Below are 15,724 nucleotides of genomic sequence, written 5' to 3' on the forward strand. Positions count from 1 at the left end.
TTTCTGGGACAGAGCCACAGGCGGGAGAGCGCTGGCTTTTCGGAGGATTGCTCCAAGCTTGCTTCCAGCCCCCCTTTCCAATTTTTCTTCCCCCTCCCCTTTTTGGGGGAGGCGTTGGCACTGAGGCAGCCCCCCTCTCCCGCATCCGGCTCCCCAAGGCTCGGCCCCGCTTGCCCGCAGCCGCCAGCCGGGCTCACCCCGGTCCCCAGGAGCCTGGGACGGCTCCAAGGAGCCTGGCTCGATAAATCTGCCTTATATTCAGGGCTTTATCTCTTTCAGGGCAGGCAGCATCTGATAGCCCCCTTTGTTTAATCCGCATGCATTCCAGCTTTGGAGGGGAGGAGGAAAGGAGAGGAATGGTTTCATCTCTTCTTTTGACGGGTGGTCAAAGCTGTCGGTCACAAACAGGAGCTGCCCCAGCCTCCGCGGCACATCGGCAGGCAGCACAGCTCTCGGTTTGCAGCCTGAAGCGGCGGTAGGACACACGGCCCATGTTCCCCGCAGCATCCTCCCGGACCCCGGCGTGGGCTCTCGCAGGCCCCGGCCAGGCGTATCGGCTGCGGTGATGTCCGGGGCAGTGCCTACGGCCCCTCAAAAAAAAAAAAAAAAAAGGTTTACTGTATCCGCCTCCGCTGCCAGCACCCGGGCACGAAACGGGGCTGCGGGTGATGCCAGTGGCCACACGCCTTCCCGTGCCGGGGAGCAACGGGGAGAGCCGGAGGAGGAGGGCTTGGGCGCATCGCGCGTCCTCTCCTGGCCCCCGTTGCCGAGCGTGCCCACGGGTTTCACCAGCCGCCGGCTTTTGCCGGAGGACCGAGGTTGGCTGGCGGCGCAGCGGCGAGGGATGAAGCGGTGTCGTTTCAGGCTGCCGGCGAGGCCCCATCCCCGCGCCTTTGGGAGCGGCACCTGCCAAACCACAGCCCTGGGCTTCCCCCCGCGGGGCAGGAAGTTCAGAGGAAGGGTAGCCGGTGAGAGCCACGGGCTGCGGCTGCGCCGAGCAGCCGGCGGAGCGCCGCGCGGCCCCCGCGCCTGGCATCGGTCACTGCCGCCGGCCCCGGGGCTGGGGCCGAAGTCCCTCGCAGGCGCTGCCGGGCAGACCACAAAGCAGGGTGGTCGCCCTCCACCCCGCGAAACCTCGCTGCACCCACGGTGCGTCCAGCTTCTGCACCACCGATATTCAAGCAATAAAACCAGCGTCGAGCAGGACTGGCTTTCAGTTTCCCCAGGATCACTCTCAATACATTAGACCAGTCCTTAACTTTTTTTTAAAAAAAAAAAGAAAAAAGCTCCACAACCATTAATGAGTTTGCACTAATTTAACCCAGCCTGAGCGCCATCGCTGTAAGATGGGTAAAACTCAGGGAAATGGGAGCGCGCCGGGATCCTGGCAGCAGCAGGGCTTTGTTTGACTTCTGCTGGGTCTTTCTCCATCCAAGATACATTTTTCCTTTGGCTGTCACTCTTTGTAATTACGAGCTGGTGGCAGAAATCCCAAACCTGAAGCAGCTTTCGGAGTCGAGCGCGGCACGTCCATGCCAGGGTGGGGTGTTACAGCTTCGAAATGCTTTGCAGGTTTTGCTCTTGTGGGATTTGTCTTCGCGCTTGCATGGGACGCGGCTGCAGTAAGGGTGGCTGGAACTTTCCCTCTGGGATACATCAGTTTTTCTCTGCAAACACTAACAACATCAGCGCCGTTGCGCAGGCAGGAGCTGTAGGTGGGGCAGCGCCTGCTCTCGGTTTCTTTTCACACCCTACACGTCGTTATCTCCTGCAAAGTCACTTTGGAGGCCTTTTTGTAGTTTCAGCCTCAGAAAGAGTTGGGTGTGGGTTTTTTTTTTGCGTACTCCTGCCTGCGCCTCGCTCGGGTCCGCAGACGCGTTTCCAGGGGGGGCTTGGCCACCTTGCCCCCACCCGCCCGCCCAGCGTGCCCTCCCCACAGTGCCGGCCACCTTTGCTCGAGAGGCTTTTGCACTCTGACCTGGCTCCTGCAAACGGGCCGTGTGCTGACGAAGCCGCTCACGGCTGTTGGCTTGTGGCTCGTTGTCATTGCCAGGAGCGTGCAAATGGCTGGGGGGGTTGGGATTGCAGCCCAAATTCAGCCTGAATTTCACCTTCGGGGCTGCTCCTCAGCCTGCCCTTTCCCCTGGCAGCAGCTCTGGTGGGTCCCGCTGGATTTTAGGTCTGTATGGCAGCCTGAGTTTTTCAAGCTTTTTGCTTGACCAAAACGGCCGTGATGTGACCCATTCCCACCACAGGACCCCGCTGCCTGTTTGAGTCCCCAGGGGAGAGCAGAGCCGCCTCCACCATCTGGTGAAGCTAGCGATGGGCCAGCGGACCAGACCCTTCCCTGGAGGTGGGCCACCACAACTGGTGTTCGGCTCTGTGGCAAGATGAATTTCAAGGAGAAGTGGCAAAAGCCACCACCTACCCTCCACCTGGCCCAGCCTTGGCTGTTTTGGCTCACCGGCGTGTCCCAAGCTGAGCAGGACTTGCCGGCAGCTGAGCCGCCGCAGCTGGGCACCGAGGTCTCCGTGCCTTCAGCACAACCCTCCGCTGCAGCGTGAGAAGGAAGGAGCCGGCGCTAAGAAGAAAAGAGAAGAAAAGGGGAGGATAAATGGGGTGCAGAAAGGATGTGAAGTGTGAGAACCTTGACCTGAGAGGGAAGGAAACAGTGGCACATTTTGAAAGCAAAACTCTGCCCGTACAGGAAATCGGAGCGCTCGTGCAGCTCACCGGCTTGGTTTTCCCCATGTGATGAAAGTCTGCAGCCGTCCCTGCAAACCCGCCGGCTCGGTGGCACTGCTCGGCGGGTCCCACACAGGCTGAAGCAGCCTTGCTCCAGAGCAGGGCCAGCTGCCCGGCTGTGACCCTGGTGGGACATTGGTTTTTCTGGTGGGGACACGGATGTCCTCGTGGGCATGTGGCTCTCCTGGTGAGGACACTGATGTCCTGGTAGGGACGCTGCTCTCCTGGTGGGGACATGGCTCTATTGGTGAGGATGGTACTCTTCTGGTGAGGACATTGCTCTTCTGGTGGGGACACTGCTCTCCTGGTAGGTCCACCGCTCTCCTGGTGGGGCCATCGCTCTGCTGGTGGGGATATGGCTCTCACGGTGGGCTACAGCTCTCCTGGTGGGGCCATCGCTCTGCTGGTGGGGATATGGCTCTCACGGTGGGCTACAGCTCTCCTGGTGGGGACATCGCTCTGCCGGTGGGGATACGGCTCTCACGGTGGGCTACAGCTCTCCTGGTGGGGCCATCGCTCTGCTGGTGGGGATATGGCTCTCACGGTGGGCTACAGCTCTCCTGGTGGGGACATCGCTCTGCCGGTAGGGACACTGCCCATGTGGTGGGAAATGGCTCTAGCGAGGCTTTGGTGGCAAGCCTCTGGACTGCTGCCCCACTGCTCCTCATGCTCACGCTGGAGGGGATGGTCTGGGCTGGGGGAGCAGGCAGGGGTACAGCAGGCAGGACCATGGTGCCTGGCTGGGGGCAGCCAGCCCCACAGCCCCAGCCCCTGGGGAGCGGAGCAGGGAGGACGAGGCTGGGGGCGGCGGGGGGGCACAGCTCCCCCGGGGCAGAGACAGCACGACCAGGATGGGGCAGGGCTGCGGGGTCGGGGAGGCTCCTTGCAGAGCGGTTCCCCCAAACCTCGTTCCCCCAAACCTCGTTCCCCCATCACAGGCACGGGGCTGTGTGTTGGCCGGGTGTCGAGGCTCTCCCCATGGGGCTGCGCGGCAGCAGGAGCTGTGCCCCGAGCAGAGACAGCCCCCAGGGCACTGCTGGGGAGCTGCTGCTCCGGGCCCTGGAAGACCTCTCCGAGCTGGATTTTAAAAAATTTCGGGACGCGTTGGCGCACGGAGACCTGCGGGGCAGGTGCTGCATTCCCTGGGGGCGGCTGGAGAAGGCCGACTGGATGGATACGAAGAACCTCATGCTGGATTTCTACGGTGGGGAGGCTGCCCTGGATGTGGCGATAGCTGTCTTTGAGCACATCCAGCTCCGCAACGCCGCTGCCCTGCTCCGGGAAAGCAGAGAGAAAGGTGGGAAGGCTGAGAGGCTCCCCGGCGAGTGCAGCATCCCGCGGGGTCCCGGGCACTTTGTCCTGGGGGTTGCGTCTGCAAGAGCCCGTGTTTGGGGCCAGGAGGATGCTATGGAAAGGGCAGTGGGCTGGGGGTCCCCATGGCAGGGTGAGGGGGGCTCCTCCAGGGAGGAGGAGATTGGAAGAGGATTTGGGAGTGTCGGGGGCTCAGTGATGCTGCCCACTAACACCCCTTTCTCTTCCAGCCCTGGGGCCTCTGCTGGTTTCATCGTCACCAGGTAGGTGCTGGCGGGGAAAAGCACGGGGGGCTCTGCCGCTGCTCGCCCCGCGGTCTGCAGATGCGTGAGGTGACCTCCCACCCTTCCAGATTACCGGAGGAATTACAAAAAAGCCATTCGCCAGGCGTACAGCTGCATAAAGGACCAAAACGCCCGGGTGGGCGATAACGTGAGCCTGAACGCCAGGTACTCGAAGCTGGTGATTGTCAACAAGCACCGCGACGAAGAGCAACGGGAGCACGAGATCATGGCCATGGGACGGAGGCACGCGGAGATCATGAAGGAGCAAGCCAGCTCCTCCGTCGCTGTCGGCGACCTCTTCAAGCCCGGCCCTGATGGCTGGACCCCCAAGGTGGTCGTGCTCCTGGGAGCCGCGGGCGTGGGCAAGACGATGACAGCCAGGAAGATCATGCTGGACTGGGCGTCCGACAAGCTGTTTGCGGAGTTTGACTACGTCTTCTACATCCACTGCCGGGAGGGCAACCTCCTCACCAGCCAGGCCAGCGTGGCCGACCTCATCACCCAGTGCTGTCCCAGCAGCTCTCCGCCGCTCACCGAGATGCTGGGGCAGCCGGAGAGGCTCCTGTTCGTGATCGATGGCTTCGACGAGCTCCGCTTTTCCTTTGACCGGCCCCAGTCCGAGCTGTGCTCCCAGGTCTGGGAGAAGAGGCCGGTGGAAATCACCCTGAGCAGCCTCTTCCGCAGGAGGCTCCTGCCTGAGAGCTCCCTGCTCGTCACCACGAGGCCGGCCGCCCTGCAGAAACTGGGCAAGTGCCTGGAGTGCGAGCGCTACGCTGAAATCCTGGGGTTTTCGGAGGCAGAGAGGAAGGAGTATTTCCACAGGTTTTTCGAAAACGCAGAGCAGGCAGCTGCCGCCTTCCAGTTCGTCAAAGGGAACGAGACGCTCTTCACCATGTGCCTGGTGCCCATCGTGTGCTGGATCGTCTGCACCGTCATGAAGCAGCAGCTCAGCCGCACCGGGGGTCTCGCCCAGAGCCCCAAGACTACGACGGGGATCTACATCCTCTACCTCTCCGCCCTGCTCCGGTCTCTGAGCGGCCAGCTGAAGCGAGGCATGCCCGCGGTGCTCAGGAGGCTGTGCTGCCTGGCGGCCGACGGCATCTGGAAGCAAAAGGTCCTTTTTGAGGAGAAGGAGGTGCAGGGGTATGCGCTGGACCAGCGAGAAGCCCTCCCGCTCCTCCTCAACGAACACCTCTTCCAGAAGGACATCTCCTGCGTCAGCACCTACAGCTTCATCCACCTCAGCTTCCAGGAGTTTTTTGCGGCGCTCTTCTACCTGCTGGAAGATGAAGGGGAGGCGTGGGAACCCCCCGCCAGTCCCACCAGGGACGTGAAGGAGCTGCTGGACAGCTACGACAACTCCAGGAACTACTTCATGCTAACTGTGCGGTTCCTCTTCGGGCTCTTAAACAAGGAACGCAGGAGGGAGCTGGAGGAGGAGATGGGGTGTAAAATCGCACCCAGGATTACGCAGGAATTACTGGCGTGGCTTCAAAACAGCCAGAAAACAGCCCTAGCTCTTCTGACGCAGGAGACGGCGGTGATTCGCGAGCTGGAGGTCTGCCACTGTCTGTACGAGCTCCAGGACGAGTGTTTTGTAGCGACCGCCTTGGATCCTTTCACGGGGGTGTACCTACGAGGGCTCAACCTTAACCGCTTCGATCAAATGGTCCTTTCCTTCAGCGTAAAAAACTTCCCCAAGCTGGAGTCGCTTGACCTGGGGCACTGCTCCTTTCTGTGGGACGAACCCGAGGACTGTGCGGGGCCGCAGCCGGCCAAGCAGGCGTATCGGTGCGTAAGGTCCCGAGCCGCAAAGCGGCAAACCCCTTAGAGCCCAAAGATCTGTGATGACCCCCGCAGAGGAGCCCACGGCAAGGCTGGTCCTCCCGCCGTGCCGGGCACATCGGCAAGGGGACACGGGTGTGACCTAGGGACACAGCCGGTGGCCAAGGAGCAATACTGGAATAGGGATAGAAATAGGAATAGATTAGGAATAGGAATAGGAATAGGAATAGGAATAGGAATAAGATAGAATAGAATAGAATAGAATAGAATAGAATAGAATAGAATAGAATAGAATAGAATAGAACAGAACAGGAATAGAATAGGATAGGAACAGGGATAGGATAGGAACAGGGATAGGATAGTAACAGGGATAGGATAGGAATGGGACTAGAATAGGAAAGGAATAGACTAGGATAGGAATAAACTAGGATAGGAATAGACTAGGATAGGAATAGACTAAGATAGGAATAGAATAAGATAGGAATAGAATAGGAGTAGGAGTAGGACTAGGAATAGGATGCATCTCTTCTTTGTTTTCAGGGAAAAACAGCAAGAGGAGGGGCAGCAGTCACCTATCCACCTGCTTTGTCAAGCCTTGGAAAAATCGGGCTGTAAATTAAAGACGTTAAGGTACCTCGCTCTTCTCTGCCGGGTGAAACGGGAAAACAAGCAAACCCCAGCCAGCCCGGCTGGGTCTCCTCGCGGCACGGGGAGGATGACCACGCGCCGCCACGGCTCGCTGCAGGGCGGGATGGGCTCTTCTCCTGCTCCCAGGAGGCCATCCGTGAAGACCAGCCTGGTTTGTGGACATCATCAGTGGTAGCTATGTCAGCAAGGGGTTGGTTGGTGTGTCCACGCGGCAGGGCAGCTGTGCCGAGCCCCGTGGCTCCTCTCCGCATCTCTCTTGCAGGTTTGATCAGTGTCAGCTCACAGGCGCCTGCTGCGGGGCTCTGGCCTCCGTTCTCAGCACAAACCCCACCCTGACGGAGCTGGACCTGGCTGGGAACGAAGACCTGAGGGACGGCGGCATGAAGCTGCTGTGCGAGGGGCTGAGACACGGTGCCTGCCAGCTGCAGACGCTGCGGTAAGGGACGTCGCCAGCCCAAGAGGCTGCAGGACCATTTGTCTCTTCTCCTTGCGAGCCTGGAAGAGGGAGGAAAAAAGAAAAAGGAATGAGAAAGGCCCATTTACCGATGCTGCCATTGCCGAAGATAGCTTGAGGCATTGCGGACCTACCTGTTGCAGGGGCCTGCCCCTTATTATCACCTTTTCCATCAATATAATTTAGTTCCACGTTTTCAAATGAATGAGTCTCTGCTAGGACACTGTAGGAAAGTAAGAGAGACAACTCATTCTCAGTGCCTAGGCCAGGTGGAAAAGTTAGAGGAGAGGTCTGCGCTACTGCTCCTGCTGTTTGCTTGCCTGTGCGTGTCTCTGTGCATCCCAGGCACCTTCTCCCCGGGCTCTTGCCCTGCAGCGGTGGGTGTTTTCGGGTCCCTGTGTGCCCGGGCAGGCCACGCACCATGCAGAAACACGTAATTGCAGAAGCAGATTCATCCCACGGACCATTTCTGGGAAGGGGATGAACCGTCCCGTAGTGGTGTCTGCATTTTCCCCTCCATTTTTTTTTTTGGGTGTTTCCATTTCCCCCATTTTCCCCTGGTGTAAATTCAGCCTGGACAACCAGATTTGAAAGAGGGAACCTCTCTGAAACTTCAAAAGTGAGGTGGGTTGGTCTCACCCATTCAAGCAATGTTAGTTGTTTGCCCCAAACCTTTACTCCCTGGTTGAGTGGACGCTGTCTGGTCCTCTCCATTCCCACACTCCAGCACAGCGGGATTGCTGCCGGGTACCGTCTTGCACCTGCACTTCGGCATTTTGTCCCTTAGAGTTTGACGATTTGGGTTGTGTTTTGCACTCTGGAGCGCGTTCGAGCCGCTCTCAGCATCACTGCACCCAGGGATGCCGAACAAGGAAAGTCAGCAGCACACGCCAGTGAACACCAGATACAGGCGCGCCAGCTTTGGGAGAGGGATGGGGAGAGGGCAGTGAGATGCTCCCCTCTCTTTTCCAGCGCAGTGTCCCCAGAGCCACTGCAGGAGCCACGTCCATGCCCGGGCTCAGGCAGGGGACACTGGCCAGGTCTCCTCCAACCTGGGGCGATGGAAAAGAGGGCCACAGCACCGTCGGGCAGGCAGCCTCACCGCCGTCTCTCCCGCAGGTTGGGCTGCTGCAACCTCACGGCCGCTGGCTGCAAGGACCTCGCCGCCGTGCTGGGCACCGTGCCCAGCCTGGTGCAGCTGGACCTGAGTGACAATCCCTTGGAGGACGGCGGCGTGCGGGAGCTGTGCGGGGTGCTAGCGGGACCCGGCTGCAGCGTGCAAAAGCTCTGGTATGGGGCGTCGGGCTGGCGGGTCCTGCTTTGTGGCTGTTCCCAGCAGGTGCTTTTAGGGTGTGAGTGAGGGCAGGGGTGGCCCTGCGGCTGGGCGTGCTGCTCGGCCCCTGCTGCGCCACGTTGCTCCCCCTGAGCTGCGCTAATTAAACATCCCTGGGCTCAAAAAGCAGCCGGTGGTTTTCAGAGAGAAGCGGCTGCCAGGGGGTCGAGCCCAGCTTAGCCACGGCACTGTCCCCCGCGCAGGCTGTGGCGGTGCTGCCTGACGGAGGTGAGCTGCGGGGCTCTCGCCGCGGTGCTCCCCGCCAGCCCCAGCCTGACGGAGCTGCACTTGGGCGACAACGAGCTGGGGGACGGAGGCGTGCGGCGGCTGAGCGAGGGCCTGCGGGATCCTGCCTGCCGGCTGCAGGCGCTGAGGTGAGGGGCTCCCGGGGGGCATCGCTGGGCGGGCACCAAGAGCCTCTGCAAGCGGGATGTCTGCAAGTCAAAAATAGAAAGCAATTACTGTCCAGCGCTCGGAGGACGTAACGCGCTCCTGGGCTACACAGCACTGGGTAGGGCTGGCTGCCCTCCTAAGCCCCGCAGAACAAAGGTGACGTGCCATCTTTCACCAGAGCCACCACCACTGTGACAGCTCTGGTTTTCCCATCTGCTTTTACACTTGAGCTTTTTACCCACTTTTCCTCTGGAGCTACGAACGAGCCCCATCTCAGCCATCCTACGAACACAGGTAGCGGAAAGCCGGGCAGGAGAACAGGCTGCGGAGAGGCTGTGCAGCAAGAGTGGTAAAATTGGAGTCAGTGGCATTTCCCAGGGCTCAGGCAACATCTCCCCACCCGCACAGACCCCCTGGCAAAAAGGGTCTGGGCTTGGCTGGTGGAGGTACGGAAGGCAGGGTAGCTAACTGGGGGTGGTGAGCAGCACCTTTGCTTTGAACAGTGTTGGAGCCAGAGAGGAGGGAGATGGGTGATGCAGCCCTTCAGTCTGGCAGAGGTTTTAAGCTCCTGAGCTCCAGTAGTGATGCTGAGCCGAGGGGAGGGGGCTGCAGTGCCCCTGGATGGGAGATGTGCCTCTGCTGGGGCAGATGGCAGCTTCTAGGTCCTGCAGGACCTGAGAAACCCCTCGCCACCAGCCAGTGCCTTCAGGGGCCTCTGGGTGCTGCCCACACCTGTAACTACAGGAGTCAAAGAGGACAAACCTACAAGATTTGGGAGGAAATATAAAGCGAGGCACCTTGAGAGCGGGGGCAGTTTCTCTCCGTTGAGATGTTCTTGTCCCCATCGGCCCCCGGGGCAAAGGTGCAGTCAGCGTGGACGGGGGCTGCGGGCACTGTCCTTGCATTTCAGCGGGCAGCCGGGCTGCTGGGCTGCCGGAGCGGCCATGATGATGCCCCTCTCTGCCGCCTGTCCCCCGCGCAGGCTGTGGCGGTGCTGCCTGACGGAGGTGAGCTGCGGGGCTCTCGCCGCGGTGCTCCCCGCCAGCCCCAGCCTGACGGAGCTGCACTTGGGCGACAACGAGCTGGGGGACGGAGGCGTGCGGCGGCTGAGCGAGGGCCTGCGGGATCCTGCCTGCCGGCTGCAGACGCTGAGGTGAGGGGCTCCCGGGGGTTCCCGGGGCTGGGAGGATGCTCTCTGCAGGGACCATCTGCCGCTCACCTGTGCTGCCCTGATGAGTCTCCTTACGGCCAGTCACCATCCCTCTCCAGGGCAGTTTGAACATCTTGGGGTGGGTGCCAAGAGCTTCGATAGGCAGGGTGCTAACAGCTTAAAAATATAAAATTATTTATTTATTGGCTAGATGAGATTATTTATTATCACCCAGATAAGATAACTAGGATTTAAAGCTCTCCCAGGCGAAGCAGCCGTACGCTCACTGCCCCAGCTGCAGTTGTTCCATCCGCCAGCACATTTCAGGTGCACGTACATAGACGTTTGCTCCTTAAAGACCACCCCCATCGTATTTTGTGGTTGTGAGAAGTAATCACGGGGTACCCCAGTCAAGAGGAAGCCCAGTCTTGCCCATGCCCATCTGAAGGGATGTTCCCCATCCTGGGGAGATTATATCCAGCCTCAGAGACCTCACAAGAAGCCTGGAGCAAGGCTTTGGAGCAAGTCCCCCCCCGGAAGCTATTTCCAGGCATCCAGAGGACCTGGGCTGGGTGGGTTGGCAGCACAGGCAAGGTTTCTGGCTGTGAAGGACTGTGCATGAAATGTCCACGTGTCTCCTTTCTCCAAACGCCTCCCCGGCAGCCTGTGGCAGTGCCGACTCACCGGCGCTTGCTGCAAGGACCTCTGCACTGTGCTCAGCGCCAGCCGGAGCTTGGAGCATCTGGACCTGAGCGAGAACGACCTGGGAGACGGCGGGGCGCAGCTGCTGTGCGAGGCGCTCGGGCATCCCACCTGCTTCTTGCAGAGGCTGTGGTAAGGGACTTTCAGCTCCTCTGGCCACGGGGCTGCTCCCCGTGGGTACGGGGACAGACCAAATGTGACGTGAGCCTCCCCACGCCGGGGCTCCCAGCCTGCCCTACGAGGTGGGAGAGTGTTTTCTGTGAAGCTACGGCTGCTCCAGGCGCCCTTCTCCAAAGGCATCTCGGGACGGCGGGGTGCTGGGCAGCTCGATCTGGAGAGTGCCGCATCGGCAGCCAGAGCTGGCGCTGCCTCCTGCCAGCTAGCAGGCAGCTGCCCTGCCGTCCCCCCGCAGCTCTACCAGCTGCTCACTTCTGGAATTAGTGTGATTAGACCTACTGCCTTCCTCAAGCGGTCGGTAACGTCTCGGGACACGCTGCCAATGCACAAAACTGGGGGGGGGGGGGGGGGGGGGGGGGCGGAACATGTTTCATCAGCCCCAAAGCAGGCAGCAGAGATGGTTGCTCCGTATGACGGCACCTTTCTCGCCCCAGGGCTGGCCCTGCCGATGCCAACTCCTTGCCCGGCGTGGCGGGCAGAGGCAAGGCAGGGGTTGACTTGAGCCAGCTAAGTGAACGCTGGGACCATGGAGCCCAACTCTGGCTGCCAGGGCAGGACCCTGCCGGGTGCCCAGTGCCTTGGTGGAGCTGTGGTTACCCAACCGAGAGGGCTCCACGGACCAGCCCTAGCCTCAGTCTCCCCCACGCTCCCTGCTTGCTGAAGCAGAAAAAGCCAGCTAGGACAGGGGCCAGACAACACCAGAAAAACCCCACAGTGGCTGCTTTTTGTCCTTTTTTTTTGGCTGTGCAATGTCGTGGCCAACAGTCAATAGCTTGTGTGGCTTTAACCTCTTTCCTTCTCCTCTCCAAAGGCTGAAGAAGTCTGGATTCAATGAAGAGACATTACAGAAGCTGGCTGCTCTGAAAGAAGTAAAACCCAACCTGAATATAGGATACATTTGACAAGCAGGACTCGCTTCAGTGAGGGACGCTGGCCTGGTGGCTCACTGATGGAGCTTGCACGTGTGTTAAGAGAGGAGGGGTCTGGGAGATGTTCCCTCTATTTCTGAGAGGTCCTTTTAGTGCTGAAAGCACCTTCCAACACATGTGGCCAGGCTCTGTCTCATTCTTCTGAGGAGCACAGGAATTACCACCTGGAGCTGAGACGTGTTCGTGCATTACAGGTCCAGACTGGACCTCCTCCAAGGTCCTCTGTGGGTGGGTGGCAAGGACCGGAGCTGAGGCTGTAGGAAATGGGGATGAGGCAACGGATGAATCTGAAACTTCAGTGTTTGGTGCCTGGTGTTGGGAGTGCCCAAAACACACCAAGGCTGCAGAGATTTTTATTCACTACCCATGGTTCGTTCACTGTGATTTGTATATTGATGAGGGTTTCTGTATTTCTGTCTGATCCCGTGGTTTCCAAGAAGGTCTCCTCCCTCTCTTTTTTGGCCACATATTTATTGTGAAGAATGCTTGTGTTATACCCACGTTAAATAAAGATCCCCTCTCAGAAATCTCATCATGCCGTGACATTTCCATTCACTCCTGCGTCAGCAGCAATGCCCCAGGACCCTCCCAGGGTCCGGGCAGCCCCCAGGGATGGTACCCAGGCCCCTGGTCTGGTTTCTCTCCCATCACTAGGAGCACCGCTACGCAGCCAAGCAGAGAGTTGGATTAACGAAGCACAAATCTGTTTGAGCTTCCCGGTCACTCCGGGGACCAGCACAGCTCTCACCACAGGTAAGAACAATGCTTCTTGTCCTCCCCCGTGATCCAGTTCTGTCTCTCAGCCCCAGTCCTGAGCTCCAGATCCCTGTGTCTGCTGAGGTGACACCTGGGACCACACTCTGTCCCCGTAGCCTGGTCCCGCTCAGCGCACAGCTCTCATCAGAGCCCTGCGGGCAGCGGGACCAGCGGCTCCCCTCCCCAGGCACCGGGAATACAGAGAAGGAGAGGACAGTGCCGGCTCCCAGCCTCGGGCCAGCAGCACCAGCCTGACGCCTGAACCAGGGCTGCACAGAGGACCAGACCTCCCAGGTCCCTTCGCAGCCTGGCAGGGCTCTGCCAACTTCTTGGCCCAGCCAATTTCACATCCTCCAAAATTGCTTCAGGGCTTTTGTTGATTACCTGTCCCGACTGGAAACGATCTGACAGCAGCTGCTGTTTCGGCAGGGCCCCCCGAGAACTTCCTGCTCATCGCCAGAACATCAAGCCTGTGGTTTGACGGGTGTTGCTTGTGCTGTGTTTCAGCGTGGGGCTGAAACAAAACCTGTTCATCCCCAAGCACGATGCTGACTGACAGCCCCCACTCCCTCCTGCCAGCAAACCTCGATCCTCCTGCAGCCAGGCACCTCTAGCCAGCTCCAGACGAAAGCCTGACCTCCAGCTCCCATCCTCTGCCAGGGTCCGGAAATCATTGCCTCCTTGGCGATGTCTAACGAGGTAATTTGAGGATTACCATGAGGGACAGAAGCCAGCTGGCAGGGAACAGCCGGAGTCTGTGCTCAGGGGAGCCTGAGAACACCGGGGGAGCCTGAAATAGCCCAAGAGAGCCTGGGGAAACGGGCAACACAAGAGCATCCCAGACAGTCTGCAGAGATTAAGCAAGCTCAGAGGTGCCATGGCCACCCTGAAAGCACCTGAGAAAGCCACTAGTGAGAGGGGTCGAGAGAGTCCAAGAAAGCTCAGAGAAACTGGGGGAAAAAAAAACCTCCAGGGAGATCCCAAGAGAGCTCAAGTGATGCTAAGAGAGCCCCAGAGGGACCAGGAAAGCCCAGGTGAATCCAAGAGAGCCCCAGAGAGCTGAACCAAGGGAGCCCAGAGCACCCAGGAAAGCACAGAGGAACCCAGGAGGGTCAGAAACCACAAAAAAACCCCATCAGATCCGAGAAAGACAAAGTGAGGGTGTTGCCACATAGGCTGAAGTCAGCTCTGCAGCACCCTGCGTGAGAGGAAGGAGTGGGGTGCAGCTGGGAGGGGACAGAAGCAGCGGGGAACAGGAGAGGGGTGGGAATGCTCCGAGGTGACCACCAGAGCCGCGGGAGCAGCTGGAGCCCTTGACTGCTGCTGCCCTGGAGAGAGCACTGTCAGTGCCCCCAAAACTTAGTGCATGGATGGGGAGGTGGCAAGAGCGATCCCCATGGGTACAGCTGCGATTGTTTGATCACTCCCCGCCAACAGGCTCAGCCTCTTTCGGTAAAAACTAAGTCAAATGTGTCTTATACTTTATGAGTTACCCAAAGGAATAACACTACTGAGAGAGGCTGCAAGACCTGAGGGACACTGAAATCCTGGAGGACCCGAGAGCGCCAAAAAGACACTGAGATAACCCCAGAGAGCTCAGGGGGACCCAAGAGAGACCAGCCAGAAGAGCAAGAGTCACCGAGAGCCCCACAGACATCCAGTGGGACAACGGGCGAGCCCAAAACGAACAGAAAAGCTGGGGGGACCCAGGAGTTGGGAGGCAATCCAGCAGCCAGGACGGAGCTCCCGGCAAGCAGCTTTAAACAGCTTTTAGCTGCTATAGAGCTCCGCTCACGCACTCTGAGCTGCTCTGTGCCTCTGCAAAGCTCATCGCAACCGCTGTCACCAGCTCTGCGGAGCTCAAAGTTGTAAAGACCCATCAAAAGCTCTAACTGCCTGCAAGACTCCTCCACCGAGACACTTGCAAACTCTTCTAAAGTACTCAAAGCCATCCGAGCCCATCATAAAGCTCCACAAAACCACTCTGACCAGCTTAAAACCTCCTGAATGGAGGAAAGCAGGCCTAGAGAGCTCTGAACAGGTCCACAGTCACGTTTCTGTATTCGCTCTTGGCAGCCTGCACCTGACAGCCAGGGGGAAGGAGACCTTACGGCACCAGCCCAGTGCCAGGGACAGCGCAGGGCTGCACCGGCTAGGGACAGGGACCCTCCTCCTCCTCATCGAGGCATGCTCACAGCTCTGATCACGCAGAGAAAGTAAATAGCCCCAGCCCTGTACCTGCACAAGGGATCCCAGAGCAACACATCACGTCGCCTAAGGTGGGACAGAGTCCCGCCACTGTGTTCACGTTCGTGCTAGACAGCACAGCCCGAGAGGGGAGAACTGAAGAAAGAGGAAGGAAAGGTTATTATGGCAATTGTGGGACTTGGCTCCGACTCAGGCACTTTCCCTTTTCATCTAAGTATCTTCCTCATCGCTACTGTCAGGAGGGTTTAGTTAGCCGAATCGCTCTTGGAACGCCGCTGGCCGCACCGGCTAGCCCTCCAGGGGCTGCAAGGGCAGCCGAGACGCAGCGCGGGTGCGCAGCTGTCCCCGCGCAGCTCTGCAGGGCCTTGGGACCCTCCACGGCCACCCCAGCGTGCCGCAGCAGTCCCCAGGCAACCGCTTCCCAGGGCTCGGGATGCGCTGCAGGAGCCAGGAGATGCCTGCTGCCACTAAGCGCGCCCCAGGGTGCGCACGGGCAGGAGACACGCAGCAGGCGATACCAACACGGTCCTAAGGAAATCGTTTTAGCACTTACCCTTTGCAAGCCACAACTTCCAAATAAGTCTGCCTCCTGCCCAAGCACGACTATACACTGAAGTCTCCCAGAAAAACAGGACCAAGAACTTAGCTTGGGCTTCATTTTTCCATTAGAAAAGAACAGTGACAAGACATTTAGACACTGCTTAAACTGTCCAAGCAGATTTTTCTAACTGCAGGAAAAAGATTCTGGTTCAGAGTAACAAGAGGTCACAAGAATTCTTGAAGGAAAACTACTTGCAGAGAGAAGCATTCTTAAATACATAAATATAAGTACAGAATGGGTTATGAAAA

The 15,724-nt window shown here is 59.0% G+C and overlaps 1 protein-coding gene across 1 annotated transcript; it reads left to right on the top strand.

Moving 5' to 3' along the window:
• The first annotated feature begins 3,723 nt into the window (after positions 1-3,723).
• Positions 3,724-11,884, top strand: NLRP6 (NLR family pyrin domain containing 6). The gene is made up of 9 exons (XM_076343469.1): positions 3,724-4,042; positions 4,287-4,319; positions 4,409-6,131; positions 7,036-7,209; positions 8,347-8,517; positions 8,764-8,934; positions 9,936-10,106; positions 10,767-10,937; positions 11,794-11,884. Exons 1-9 carry the CDS (start codon positions 3,724-3,726, stop codon positions 11,882-11,884), a joined length of 3,024 nt encoding a protein of 1,007 aa, XP_076199584.1.
• Positions 11,885-15,724: the final 3,840 nt, after the last annotated feature.

This window comes from Aptenodytes patagonicus, chromosome 7 (assembly GCF_965638725.1).
Source record: "Aptenodytes patagonicus chromosome 7, bAptPat1.pri.cur, whole genome shotgun sequence".
Lineage (NCBI taxonomy): Eukaryota > Metazoa > Chordata > Aves > Sphenisciformes > Spheniscidae > Aptenodytes > Aptenodytes patagonicus.